General features: G+C 43.4%; 1 protein-coding gene across 1 annotated transcript; it reads left to right on the top strand.

Moving 5' to 3' along the window:
* Positions 1–940: 940 nt before the first annotated feature.
* On the top strand, positions 941–6,898 carry TESC (tescalcin; the record flags this gene model as incomplete). The annotated part of the gene is made up of 5 exons (XM_015824917.1): positions 941–1,080; positions 2,371–2,432; positions 2,533–2,640; positions 5,607–5,654; positions 6,753–6,898. Coding segments are annotated over 5 exons (436 nt in total), but the record flags the coding sequence as incomplete, so codon positions are not given.
* Between the last annotated feature and the right edge of the window lie 5,060 nt (positions 6,899–11,958).

The raw sequence follows: 11,958 nt of genomic DNA, 5'->3' as shown, positions 1-11,958 counted from the left end.
AAACAGGAAAACAGAACACATGTAATAAAACTGTGAGGTTGTAAGCTGGTGGCACATACCTCTATGGGTAGTCCTTGACTCACAACCACAACTGACCCCAAACTTTCTGTGGGTAAGCGAGACACTTTGTTAAGTGAATTTTGCCCCATTTTACAGCCTTACCTGCCACCGTTGTTGTTTGAATCGGTGCAGTTAACTAGGTTAGTAACACGGCGGTTAAGTGGATCCAGCTACCCCACTGCTAGTCAGAAGGTCACAAAAGGGGAAATCACACAACCCCCCTGGCACACTGCAACCGTCAGAAGTACGAGTCAGTGGCCAAGCCTCTGAATTTTGATTACGTGACCACGGGGAGGCTGCAACGGTCATAAGTGTGAAAAACGGTCAGAAGTCCCTTCAGTGCTGTCGTAACTTCGTTCGGTCAGTAAACAGTTGCAAGTCAAGGACTAACTTGTGCTTTAGGTTTGTGTTACCAACTGCCCAGAAGGTGTTTGTCAAGGTCCAGACTGTGACCATTGTTAATAAAAAGTAGGTGTCGCATGATGGGCTTAGAATAAGCCAGACATCTCCCTGCTCTCTGCAGCTAAGTCTAAGTTATCCCAAAGGTGTTTTTTTTAAAAGAGGCCACTGGACTTTCTTGTTTTTCTTTGAAGACGTTTCGCTCCTCCTCCCAGAAGCTTCCTCAGCTCCATCCGGTCAGAGTCAGCTTCACCATCCAGCCAGAGCTGAAGAAGCTTCTGGGACGAGAAGCGAAACGTCTTCAAAGAAAAAACAAGGAAGTCCAGTTGCCTCCTGAAAAAAAAAAATCACCTTTGGGATAATCCGGAAGACCGAGACTCTCCGTAGACCTTTAGCTACGTCTTAAGATTTTTTACAAGCTCGCTCGGCGTTGGGGGCAAGCGGTCAGCACACTGGACACTGACTCCTTCTCTGCCCCCAGGAATCTGCGGGGAGCCTCCGGGGGCTTCGTGGACGAAATCAACTTTGAAGACTTCCTGACCGTCATGTCCAACTTCCGCCCCATCGAGTTGAATATGGACGAGGAGCAGCTGGACCGTTCCAGGAAGCAGAAGTTGAAATGTAAATGGAGGGGGGGGGATCCTCTTTTTTTGTAACCCCATCTGTGTGTGGGTGTTTGTGTGTGTGTGTGTGTGTGAAAGAGGGCTTATTTGGGCAATGTTTCATTGTATTTTAGGCAGCAACTGTAAGAAAGGGTATTAATTTGGGACCAGAATTTCTGCTGGTTATTCGCTTCTGATTTTACTATATCTATCTATCTATCTATCTATCTATCTATCTATCTATCTATCTATCTATCTATCTATCTATCTATCTATATCTATCTATCTATCTATCTATCTATCTATCTATCTATCTATCTATCTATCTATCTATCTATCTATCTATCTATCTATCTATCTATCTATCTATCTATCTATCTATCTATCCATCCATCCATCCATCCACCCACCCACCCACCCACCCACCCACCTNTCTATCTATCTATCTATCTATCTATCTATCTATCTATCTATCTATCTATCTATCTATCTATCTATCTATCTATCTATCCATCCATCCATCCATCCACCCACCCACCCACCCACCCACCCACCCACCCACCTACCTACCTACCTACCTACCTATCTTTCTGCCTGCCTGCCTGCCTGCCTGCCTGCCTCTCTCTTTATCTTTCTGTCTCCCTGGCTCTCTCCATCCATCCATATGGGTGGATTTACTAGCCTGAGCTGTAAAACACCTGACCTGGTTTGATCCTAGTTTAGCACAGTACAGGGAGTCCTCAACTTAATAACAGTTCATTTAGTGGCTGTTCAAAGCTACGACAGCATTGAAAAATCTCTCTTTATCTTTCTGTCTCCCTGGCTCTCTCCATCCATCCATCCATCCATCCATCTATCCTGCAGGTTGATGGCCTCTTCCGTGCGCGCACATACAGAGACAGACACACAGACAGACACACACACACACATATTAATCACAGTATATTTTTAATACATATGGGAAAAAAGAATTTTGAGAGTTAACAAGATTGGGACTATATGGTACTATTACAGAATCTAGATGTTCTGCTTCGGATAGCACAAAGCCCCTCCCCCCCCTCCCAGAAGGTAACAAGGAAAACAGGTCATGAAGAGGATGTGTAGCATCCCAGACAATACTACGGATTCTGGCCATAACCTTGGGGACGATAACATTCTACCAAGATGCACTAAAACTTGCCTTATGGGTATCCACCCAGGATGGTTTTACTTATTGCACCTCAGTGGGTTGAGCAGTTAGGATGGATGTTTATCTTGCATTTGGTTTTCAGGCTTATTTTTTTTTTCTCTTTCCTCTTGTATCTTCCAGTCCTCTTCCACATGTACGATGGAGACAGTGATGGGAAGATCACCTTGCAGGAATACAGAAATGTAAAGTATCACTTTGGCCTTCCACTCAACCTGTTGCTCTTTCGGTGATCTGCTGCTGCTGCTGCTTCTGCAACCGGTTTTACTTGCTTCTCCTGGCCAGGTGGTCCAACAGATGCTCTCAGGAAACCCCCACCTGGATAAGGAATCCGTGAGATCCATAGCGGATGGAGCCATGATGGAGGCTGCTAGCATCTGCGTGGGACAGATGGTAGGTTGAGATTGGTCCTCAAGAACAGGAAAAGGGGCTGCAGTTTGGCCATCAAGCGTGGGAGAGTTCTTTCCCCAAACACAGGGGTCTTCAAACTTGGCCCTTTGATGACTTGTGGACTTCAACTCCCAGAATTCCTCAGCCAGGCATGCTGGCTGAGGAATTCTGGGAGTTGAAGTCCACAAGTCATCAAAGGGCCAAGTTTGAAGACCCCTGCCCAAACAGATGCTCCACCTTTAGTTTGTTTGTTCATCCATCCCACCCATCCACCCATCCATCCATCCATCCTAGTTAAATTTCATTCTGATGTGGTCTTGTTTCTTAAGCTGATTCCCCCATTTTGCTAACAATCTCTATCTTCTCCAAGGTCAACCTTATGTTGGTCTATTGCCATTTCTCTTTCAAATGGCTGGGATTTTATACTTGATTGTGTTGTCTTCCACGGGGGATGTAGATGTTCTAAAATACCACACCTTCACACAACAGGCTTGCACGGCTACACAAAGGATGTTGTTTGGAAGCCGTGAATTCCTTGCTTGTAGGACCATCACCCGGGTCCTTGGGTTGGCTCTGAGGATGCACTGAGGACTTTCTCAGATGTGTGTCTTTCCACTCTGGCTTTCAGTGCCAAAATCAGAAGGGTTGGGTAGCTTTGCCCGGGTCTGACACAACACAGGCCAACTTTAGAAGCAACTACATGGAACATTTCAGAAGATGGAGATCCCCCAAGTAATATTGGAAAACCTGAGGAGGAGAAACGATGAAGAGCTTGGCTAAGGTCTTTGGTGCCTTCAAGGGGGATTCATCTTGATCCTCATGTCAACCTCTTTCATTCACTAATCTTTATCAAGAACACGATAGAAGAAAATTAGAGATGGTGCCAAACATAGATTTCCAGATGCTGTTGGACCACAGCCCTCAGCATCCCTTACTCTGGCCTGAGGCTGCTGGGAGTTGTAGTTTAGCAACATCCGGACAGGTTTTCTGCCTCTGTTACTATTTTGTTCTTTGTTCATTATCTGTCTGTCTATATCATCTACCTATCTACCCATCCAACCATCTCTATTTCATCTATATCTTTTCTTTATCCACCTTTTCTCTCTTTCATCTGTGTATCTCTCTTTTGTCTATAGCTTCACATTTTACATCTCTTTATCTCATCTATATTTCTCCTTCTTATCCATTTTTCTATCCATCTCTCTATATTTCTTCTCTGTTTCATCTCTCCCTCCCTCTTTCCCTCCCTGCAATATCTTTTTTTGTTTGTAATCCATGGAGAAAGGTGGGGGTATTATACGTATCATAAATAGAAAAAAAACGCTTTTTGTAACATAACTGTTGCTAAAAGTGAAATGAATGCAGCAGAGCCATCATATACCCACTCGAGTAAAAATACTCGTCGTGTGATATCTCACCGGTTGAATAATTTAAGAGACGTAGTAGTTATCCAGTGTGTTAAGTTTTCCTTCTCCCTTCTTGCCTCTTTTTCCTTATGTCATGTCATCCTGACTATAAATGTACAGGCCAAATGGTATAAAAAAAGACTTTTGCAGAAATATTAGCAACTTTATTAATAAAAGTTAACACAATCCTTCATGCAACCCATGTAAAAAAACAGGCAGGCTTTGATAGGATGATCGCAATTGCCCTTGTGACTCCCCCCCCCTTCCAAGTGCCCCCTGGAGGCTTGTGTAAAGAAAAAAAATACAGCCTCTTTTATCCCTTTTTCTAATTAAATAAATACAAAAAAGAAAACACCAAATTCTAAAGGGACAAGCTAAAAAAAGAAATGAAAACATGCAGGATATATATTTACAGAACGTCTATATCCATAAACGGAAGTGAAGTGATGATTCATTACAGACATTCACAGCTAATCTATATTCATCAATTGTGCAAACCACAGAATAGTTGCAGCCATATGTTTGTCTTTCCAGGGCTGAACAATACAGTAAGTCTCTTGGCTATAAATGCATTTCCATTGTGCAGATCTCAACTCCCACATGCGAGAGATAAATCTCAAAAGAATTGAAACATCTGAAAATATTAAATCTTAAAAGTCGAGTTAATGCATGTTGATTCCTTCAGCCTCAAATAGAACAATATGTTTAAATAACAGCACGAAGACCTCAACAACAGTTCTGAAATATTATTTCTGGCTGAAATAGATGTAACCTTAAAAAAAAACAGCTATTGGATTTTTGGCTTTTTTGAAACAATATTTTTTATTAGTTAAGTAAAAACATGCAAACGTAATTGTTGCGTTGTTGCAATGTTTAATTTTGTTCTCACGATAACTTCTTGAGACGGGAGCCATAGAATTTGAATTAATACATAATAAATAAATAAAAAGGTAAGCAAAGAAAAAGATACCTACACATACTTAAAGGATTTAGTTTAAAAAGAATGTTTTTTTCAAAACTATTATAAAACGGGCATTCTGGTAGCTCCTTCTCTTTCTATACCCTTCTCTTTTTCCTCCAGCCATTTTAACTGATTGTTAGTTAAATATTTTTATACTTTGAACATTTCTGTTTGCATCATTTTTTACTATTATACACAGTTTCTTTTTCACCAAAACCCACATTTTAGGTGTTTTAGCTTGATATGTTGCGTGTAAGGAAAGCACCCCTGTGTGAATTTGGTTAGACTTCTGCTGTGAATATATTCAGACAGTTTTTCCATGGCTGTATATTCTTTCATTTTAATCTTCAAATCCTATACGGACAGGACAGTTTTCCTTCCCCAATGTTGTGCCAATGTGATTCTTGCCACTGTCAGCTAATGCCTTAATTTTCATTTATATCCCCTGGCATCAGACCTAATAAAGATATCCCTGATTTTAATTCAAATTTCATTGTCCGAATTTCCTGCATGTTAGGGCGTATTTCCTTTTCTACTTTGTCTGATTATTTCCTTTTTATTTTCCCTTCCTGAAATGAATCTCTTTTCCTTCCTAATCTTAGGAGCCGGATCAAGTCTACGAAGGGATCACATTTGATGATTTCCTGAAGGTGAGTCGATCTTTTTGCATTTTTATTGGCTTAGAAAGACGAGGCTGGCGTCCTGCCCGTATCTCTACTCAGCTCTGCCAAGCAAACCCCCTGCAGTTTGTTTATTTAATACTCATTTCCAAATTCACAGAAAAAATCTCCAGTCAGGTTTTTCCAATACAAACTCTCCCAAATAATCAGCGTTGGGGAGAGATGGTGGATTAGGGCTGGAAATTCACTGGACATCACTCAATCCTTTCTTTTGCTATCTTGCAAAAACTGCTATGTGGGTAGAGTACAGATAGTCCTTTGATTAAGTCACAATGGCACTGAAGAAGCTGATTATTACATTGAGATCTACATGTCGTCTTAGGCCAAGGCAACTTGAAGATGGATGGAAGGTACTAGTTGACTTGGCCTACTCTTGTGTCAGTTCTAGGAAAAAGGTCAAACTTCAGAAGTTTGACTCAGAGGAAAATAATTGGAGCTAAATAGTGATTTGTCTCAAGCATATCCATGGAGCTTCCTGGTTGAGCAAACATCGAAGCAGGATAATGGATGATTATGCTTAATGTAGGGATTGAAAAGGGACCTGCTGTAACGACCAAGCTTAGTGCGTTTCAGATCTTGCCTTCCCTAATCTCAGCCCCCCAGGCCTCTCATCCGTGGCCCCTGGCCTTGTGGCTTCTCAAGCATAGGAGCCAGAACAGAAGATGGGAATCCCAACTATCTTCAGCTCTGTAGGAGTAGACAACCCTGGTGCCTGTTTGCTCAGTGGACTATTTCAATTCAACTTGAAATTGGAGAAAGGTGTTACGAACTTTACAAGGGTGGTAGGGTTAGGAAAGCAGAAAAGAGTCCTCCTTAAGGGAGGTGGGCAAAAGGTTCACAAGAGGAAGCCACCTCACGCAGGACCAAGCAAAGGTAGGGGAGTCCATGCCTCCCCTTTGGAGCGAATCTCTCTCCCACCAGCTATTTTTTGGGAAAAATCTAAGGCCAATCAACTGTGAGTCATTCTGGAATGTAACATTTGCTCCTTTCTGAAGTACGACTGAAGATTTGCAAGATCAGAAATTGTCTTCTCCTCTAACTCTGTTTTTCCTTTCGTTCCGATGCCAGATATGGGAAGGAATCGACATAGAGACCAAGATGCACGTCCGCTTCCTGACGCTGGAACCCATGGCGTTCTGCTACTGACGACGGCGGAGTAGCTGCAACTGGGTGGTGGGAGGCTTTGGAGATAGCTGTGAGCTTGTTTGGGTGGGTGGGAGGGCCACATGTCTCTTGGAACAACTGCCAAGGATCCACGAAGTTCAGACTCATCTGGATCAGCCACATGGATTCCCGTCTTGAGTTGAAGACCAACCTTCCAGTGTCCAGTAAAAGGACTTCTGCTTTGATGCAATGTTGTAGTGTTTTATATATTTGTGCAGTTGTTATGTGTTTTATTTCTAGCTTCCTGGGCTGTTATAAACACCAAAAGGACCCCCCCCCCATGAGGGGGGGTGCCATTATAAGGGTGTGCCCATGATAAGCTAGCTTTTGGGGCGAATGGCTATATATATTACAGGTAGTCCTTGACTTAATGGCCACATTTGAGTCCAGAGCTTCTGTTGCTAAGCGAGGCATTTTGTTAAGTGAGTTTTGCCCAATTTAATGACTTTTCTTGCTTCATTTGTTAACTGCAAATGTTGAGTTAGCAACATAGTTCTTAAGCGAATGTCGCTTCCCCATTGACTTCGCTTGTCAGGTCACAAAATGCGATCACCTGATCCCAGGACACTGCAACCGTCATAAGTACGAGTCAGTTGTCAGCTTCTGAACTTTAATCACATGTCATGAGGATGTTGCAATTGTAAGCTTTCTTCAGTGCTGTTACACCTTCAAATAGTCACTAAATGAACTGTTTTAACTCAAGGGCTACCTATACCAGCTTTTATGTAGTAATATATATAGGCATTCTTCTATGTACATATTAGCATTTTGTACAGATAGTTCTATTTACTAAAATATGCTAATATGCACATATATGTGTATGTATATATATCCACACAGAGAGACATAATTGGTCTATTCCTGGAATAAACTAATTATGCCAACAAGTCTCTGCATGTGTATATATGTATATATACATGCCCCAACGTTTCGCTTCTCATCCAAGAAGCTTCTTCAGTTCTGACTGAATGGTGGGGAAATGGAAGGATTTATATTCTTTGCAGTCATCTGGTCCTTAGTACCCCAAAGGTAAGTCGTTAGCTCTCTGAGGGCCATTGAGGCCACTTGGGGGTTTATCTGTATCCTCGGGGTCACCTGGGCCAGTGTGGAGATGGGCCTGGGACCTTCTTGGGAGGGCTGCAAGGACCGTGTTGGAGACAGGAGGTAAGTGGTGTCGTATCCCTCCCCCTCTGTTGAGAGAGGCCTGTTCGGTTTTAACACAGATGGCCTCTTTGACCCCTCTTTCAAACCAGCGGTCCTCTCCATCCAGAACGTGGACTTTGCTGTCTTCGAAAGAGTGGCCTTTGTCTCTCAAATGCAGATGGACTGCTAAATCTTGTCCTGGTGGGCTTGTTCTCCTAGGAGAACAAGCCATGCAATTGTGGTTTGTTTTGTTTCTCCAATGTACAGATCTGTACATGTCTCACTACATTCTACTGCACATACTGCGTTGTTCAGTTTGTGTGTGAACATTTTATCCTTGGGGTGCAGTTTCTCAATCTTGGCAACTTTTTAAGATGTGTGAACTTCGGCTCCCAGAATTCCTGAGTGAGCATGCTGGCTAAGGAATTCTAGGAGCCGAAGTCCACACATCTTAAAAGTTGTCAAGGTTTTGAGAAACACTGCCTTAGTGTATTTTGGGGTTGAAAGTGTGCACGTGAGTTAGTTGAAAATCCTTCTGAGCTTTTCAGATAATTCCTGCATTTTATGGATTGATGTTGCTTCATTTGTTTTTTTTGTCCTTATTGGGGACGGGGGGGGGGGGGGGCAAAGATACTGGATCTTTGTCTAGATTTGTCTAGGCCCAATTGGGATAGCCACAGGTTCTGAGGGCTTCTTCCATGTGTTTTAGTCCTTTTCCCTCTTTGCTGGTAGGTAAACCTTCAGCCCAGTGGTGTAGGATTCTGATGGCTTCCGTGTTTTTGCTCCAGTGAAGGTAAACACTCTGTGGGTTTTCTATATACTTCAGTATTGAAGTATCAATCTTGTCCTGATGGGTTTGTTCTCCTAGGTTGTGCCATGCATTTGTGGTTTGTTTTGTTTCTCCAATGTACAGATCTGTACGTCTCACCACATTCTAGTGCACATATTGCATTGTTCAGTTTGTGTGCGAGTGTTTTATCCTTGGGGTGGACAAGCTTCTGCCTTAGTGCAGAGTTTCTCAATCTTGGCAACTTTTAAGATGTGTGAACTTCAGCTCCCAGAATTCCTGAGTGAGCATGCTGGCTGAGGAATTCTGGGAGCCAGCCCACACATCTTAAAAGTTGTCAAAGTTTTGAGAAACACTGCCTTAGTGTAGTTTTGGGTTGAAAGTGTGCATGTATGTTAAGTTAGTTGAAAATCCTCCTGAGTTTTTCAGATATTCCTGCAGTGTGGATTAATGTTGCTTTGTTTGTTGTTCTCTTTGTCCTTACTGGGGTGGGGGGACACAAAGGATCCTACTGGATCTTTTTCTTGATTTGATGAAGGCCCAGTTGGGATGCCACAGGTTCTGAGGGCTTCTTTCATGTATTTTAGTCCTTTCCCCTCTTTGCTGGTAGGTAAACCTTCAGCCCAGTGGTGTAGGATTCTGATGGCTTCCGTGTTTTTGCTCCAGTGAAGGTAAACACTCTGTGGGTTTTCTGTATACTTCAGTATTGAAGTATGAATCTTGTCCTGATGGGTTTGTTCTCCTAGGTTGTGCCATGCGCTTGTGGTTGTTTGTTCATGAACGCATGGCACAACATAGGAGAACAAGCCCATCAGGACAAGATTCAGCAGTTCATCTGTCTGTGGAGATTCTTAGCCAGGTCAGTTTGCTCCAAAGGTCCTTTTCCAAGAGGCAACTAGACTTCCTTTGTTTTTTCTTGAAGACTTTCACTTCTCATCCAAGAAGCTTGATGGATGAGAAGTGAAACATCTTCAAGGAAAAACAAAGGAAGTCCAGTTGCCTCTTGGAAAAGCACACTTGGAACAGCGGTCCATCTGCATTTGAGAGACGAAGGCCACTCTTGAAGACAGCAAAGTCCATGTTCTGGATGGAGAGGACCCCTGGCTTGAAAGAGGGGTCAAAGAGGCCATCTGTGTTAAAACCGAATAGGCCTCTATCGACAGAGGGGGAGGGATACGACACCACCTCTCCTGTCTCCAACATGGTCCTTGCAGCAGTCCCAAGAAGGTCCCAGGCCCATCTCCACACTGGTCCAGGTGACTCCGAGGACACAGATAAACTCCCAGGTGGCTTCAACAGCGGAGAGCTAACGACTGATCTTTGGAGTACTAACGACCAGATGATTGCAAAGAATATAAATCCTTCCATCTCCCACCATTCAGCCAGAACTGAAGAAGCTTCTTGGATAAGAGGGAGGGGTGTATCACACAAAAACCCAAAACATAAGCACCTCCCCACACACACAGATTCATGTATAAAGTCAAGTCACGAGTGTCTGGTTCATTCCACTATATTGGGACACCCCCCCTCCCCCCTATTACTGCATGTGCCTGTGTACATTAACACAGTTGCATACAGTCATCTAGGCTAAGATCTATTGGGACCTTTTTTTCCCTAATAGATCTTAGCCTATATTGCTCTATGTGTCTGTGTTAAGATACAGACACATAGAGCAATATAGGCTAAGATCTATTAGGGAAGCCCCAATAGATCTTAGCCTAGATGACTGTATGCAACTGTGTTAATGTACACAGGCACATACAGTAATAGGCATATCCCCTAATATATGGTATATGTTTATATATCTACATATTACCATATATTAAGGTGTATACCATACTAAGGTTACCAGCTCTGGGCTGCAAAAGAAAAAAAAGCCACTAGAGGGCAGCAAATTCCATTTGGCACCATCTAGTGGCCTAGCCTATGTTTGCAGGCCAGATCTGGTAACCTTAGAGCAGTCTTTTTCAAACTTGGCCACCTTAAGATGGATGGCTTTCAACTCCCAGAATTACTTGGGAGTTGAAGTCCCAAGTTTGCAAAACACTGCCCTGGCTTATACACAATATACATCCAGCTGCATGTGTGCATCTTTCTTCTGCAGCTCCACTGAGATATATATGGGCAATCCAGGGACCCTCCATCATGTCACAATTTGCCTCTATGGCAACAGTTTTCGAGAAGTTCCTAGAAAAGGAAGTGTCTTGATGGGGGCATCAGGATACCTCCAGAATACCAAAACCATCTTCCTGGTCTGGAAAGATTCCTTTGGGGAAACTGCTGGATTAGCCCAATCGGCGTGAGGAAAACAAGGACATTTAAAGTTGCCCAGAAAAGACCCTTTTGCCCATATATACCAGTCACTTTTCTCCTGATTGCACAAGGATTGCAAACACTCAGGTGCTGAGGCCTTGCCCATCCGAGTTCTCTCTGGCCACCAAGTCCCATCATCCGCAGCCCATGTTGCAACAGCGGAGATGAATACCTATGGTGCTCTCCCTGCTGGTTTGGCAGCTGCCCTAGCCCACCCAGCAAGGAGGCCCCACAAGATGACTTGTGACCAAGCCAGCAAAAACTGGCATGGAGAATGGATCAGGCAAAGATCCCCATGCTGCACCAAGCTAGAGATGTACTACAACTCCCAGCAGCCCCAGGCAGCACGGTTAAGGAGGGGTGCTGCTTTGGCAGTCCTAGTGCCATTAGGCAAAGTGCCAGTGGAGCTGGAGAAGAAAGGATACTTACACACACGTGCTTGACTTACCTGTGGCAGGATTTTCTCCAACTGGGATGGCCTCTGGATCCTCTCCTAATGTGGGATTTTGAAAACCAGCACCCCTGACAATAAAACAGCCATTTTCAAGCACACCAACCCCCTCATCCCGAGACCAACACTTAATAAAGATATTTTATTTACAAGAAAAACGCTCCCAAAGTCTCTTCTTCTTCTTAAGATCTCCAGATGTTGCAGGGAGCGTCGGCGTCTGTTCCAGAATGGCAGCACTGAACTATTCTAGCTAGGTGCAAGGAATGGAAGCCCTCCCTTCCCCCAGAATGGTCTCTGTACATGTGGGCTACAATCTGTCTTACTACCTCCTGATTCTTGGGCTGAAGCCTTTATTATCTTCTCCTGATTCTTGCCTATCTATCATGGTTCCTGTTAGCCACCATCTCTTCTACGTT

Source organism: Protobothrops mucrosquamatus, unplaced genomic scaffold (assembly GCF_001527695.2).
Source record: "Protobothrops mucrosquamatus isolate PMUCROS unplaced genomic scaffold, P.Mucros_1.0 scaffold2413, whole genome shotgun sequence".
Taxonomy (NCBI): domain Eukaryota; kingdom Metazoa; phylum Chordata; class Lepidosauria; order Squamata; family Viperidae; genus Protobothrops; species Protobothrops mucrosquamatus.
Note: the sequence above shows the minus strand (reverse complement) of the source record. Positions and strands in the feature narration are given on the sequence as shown.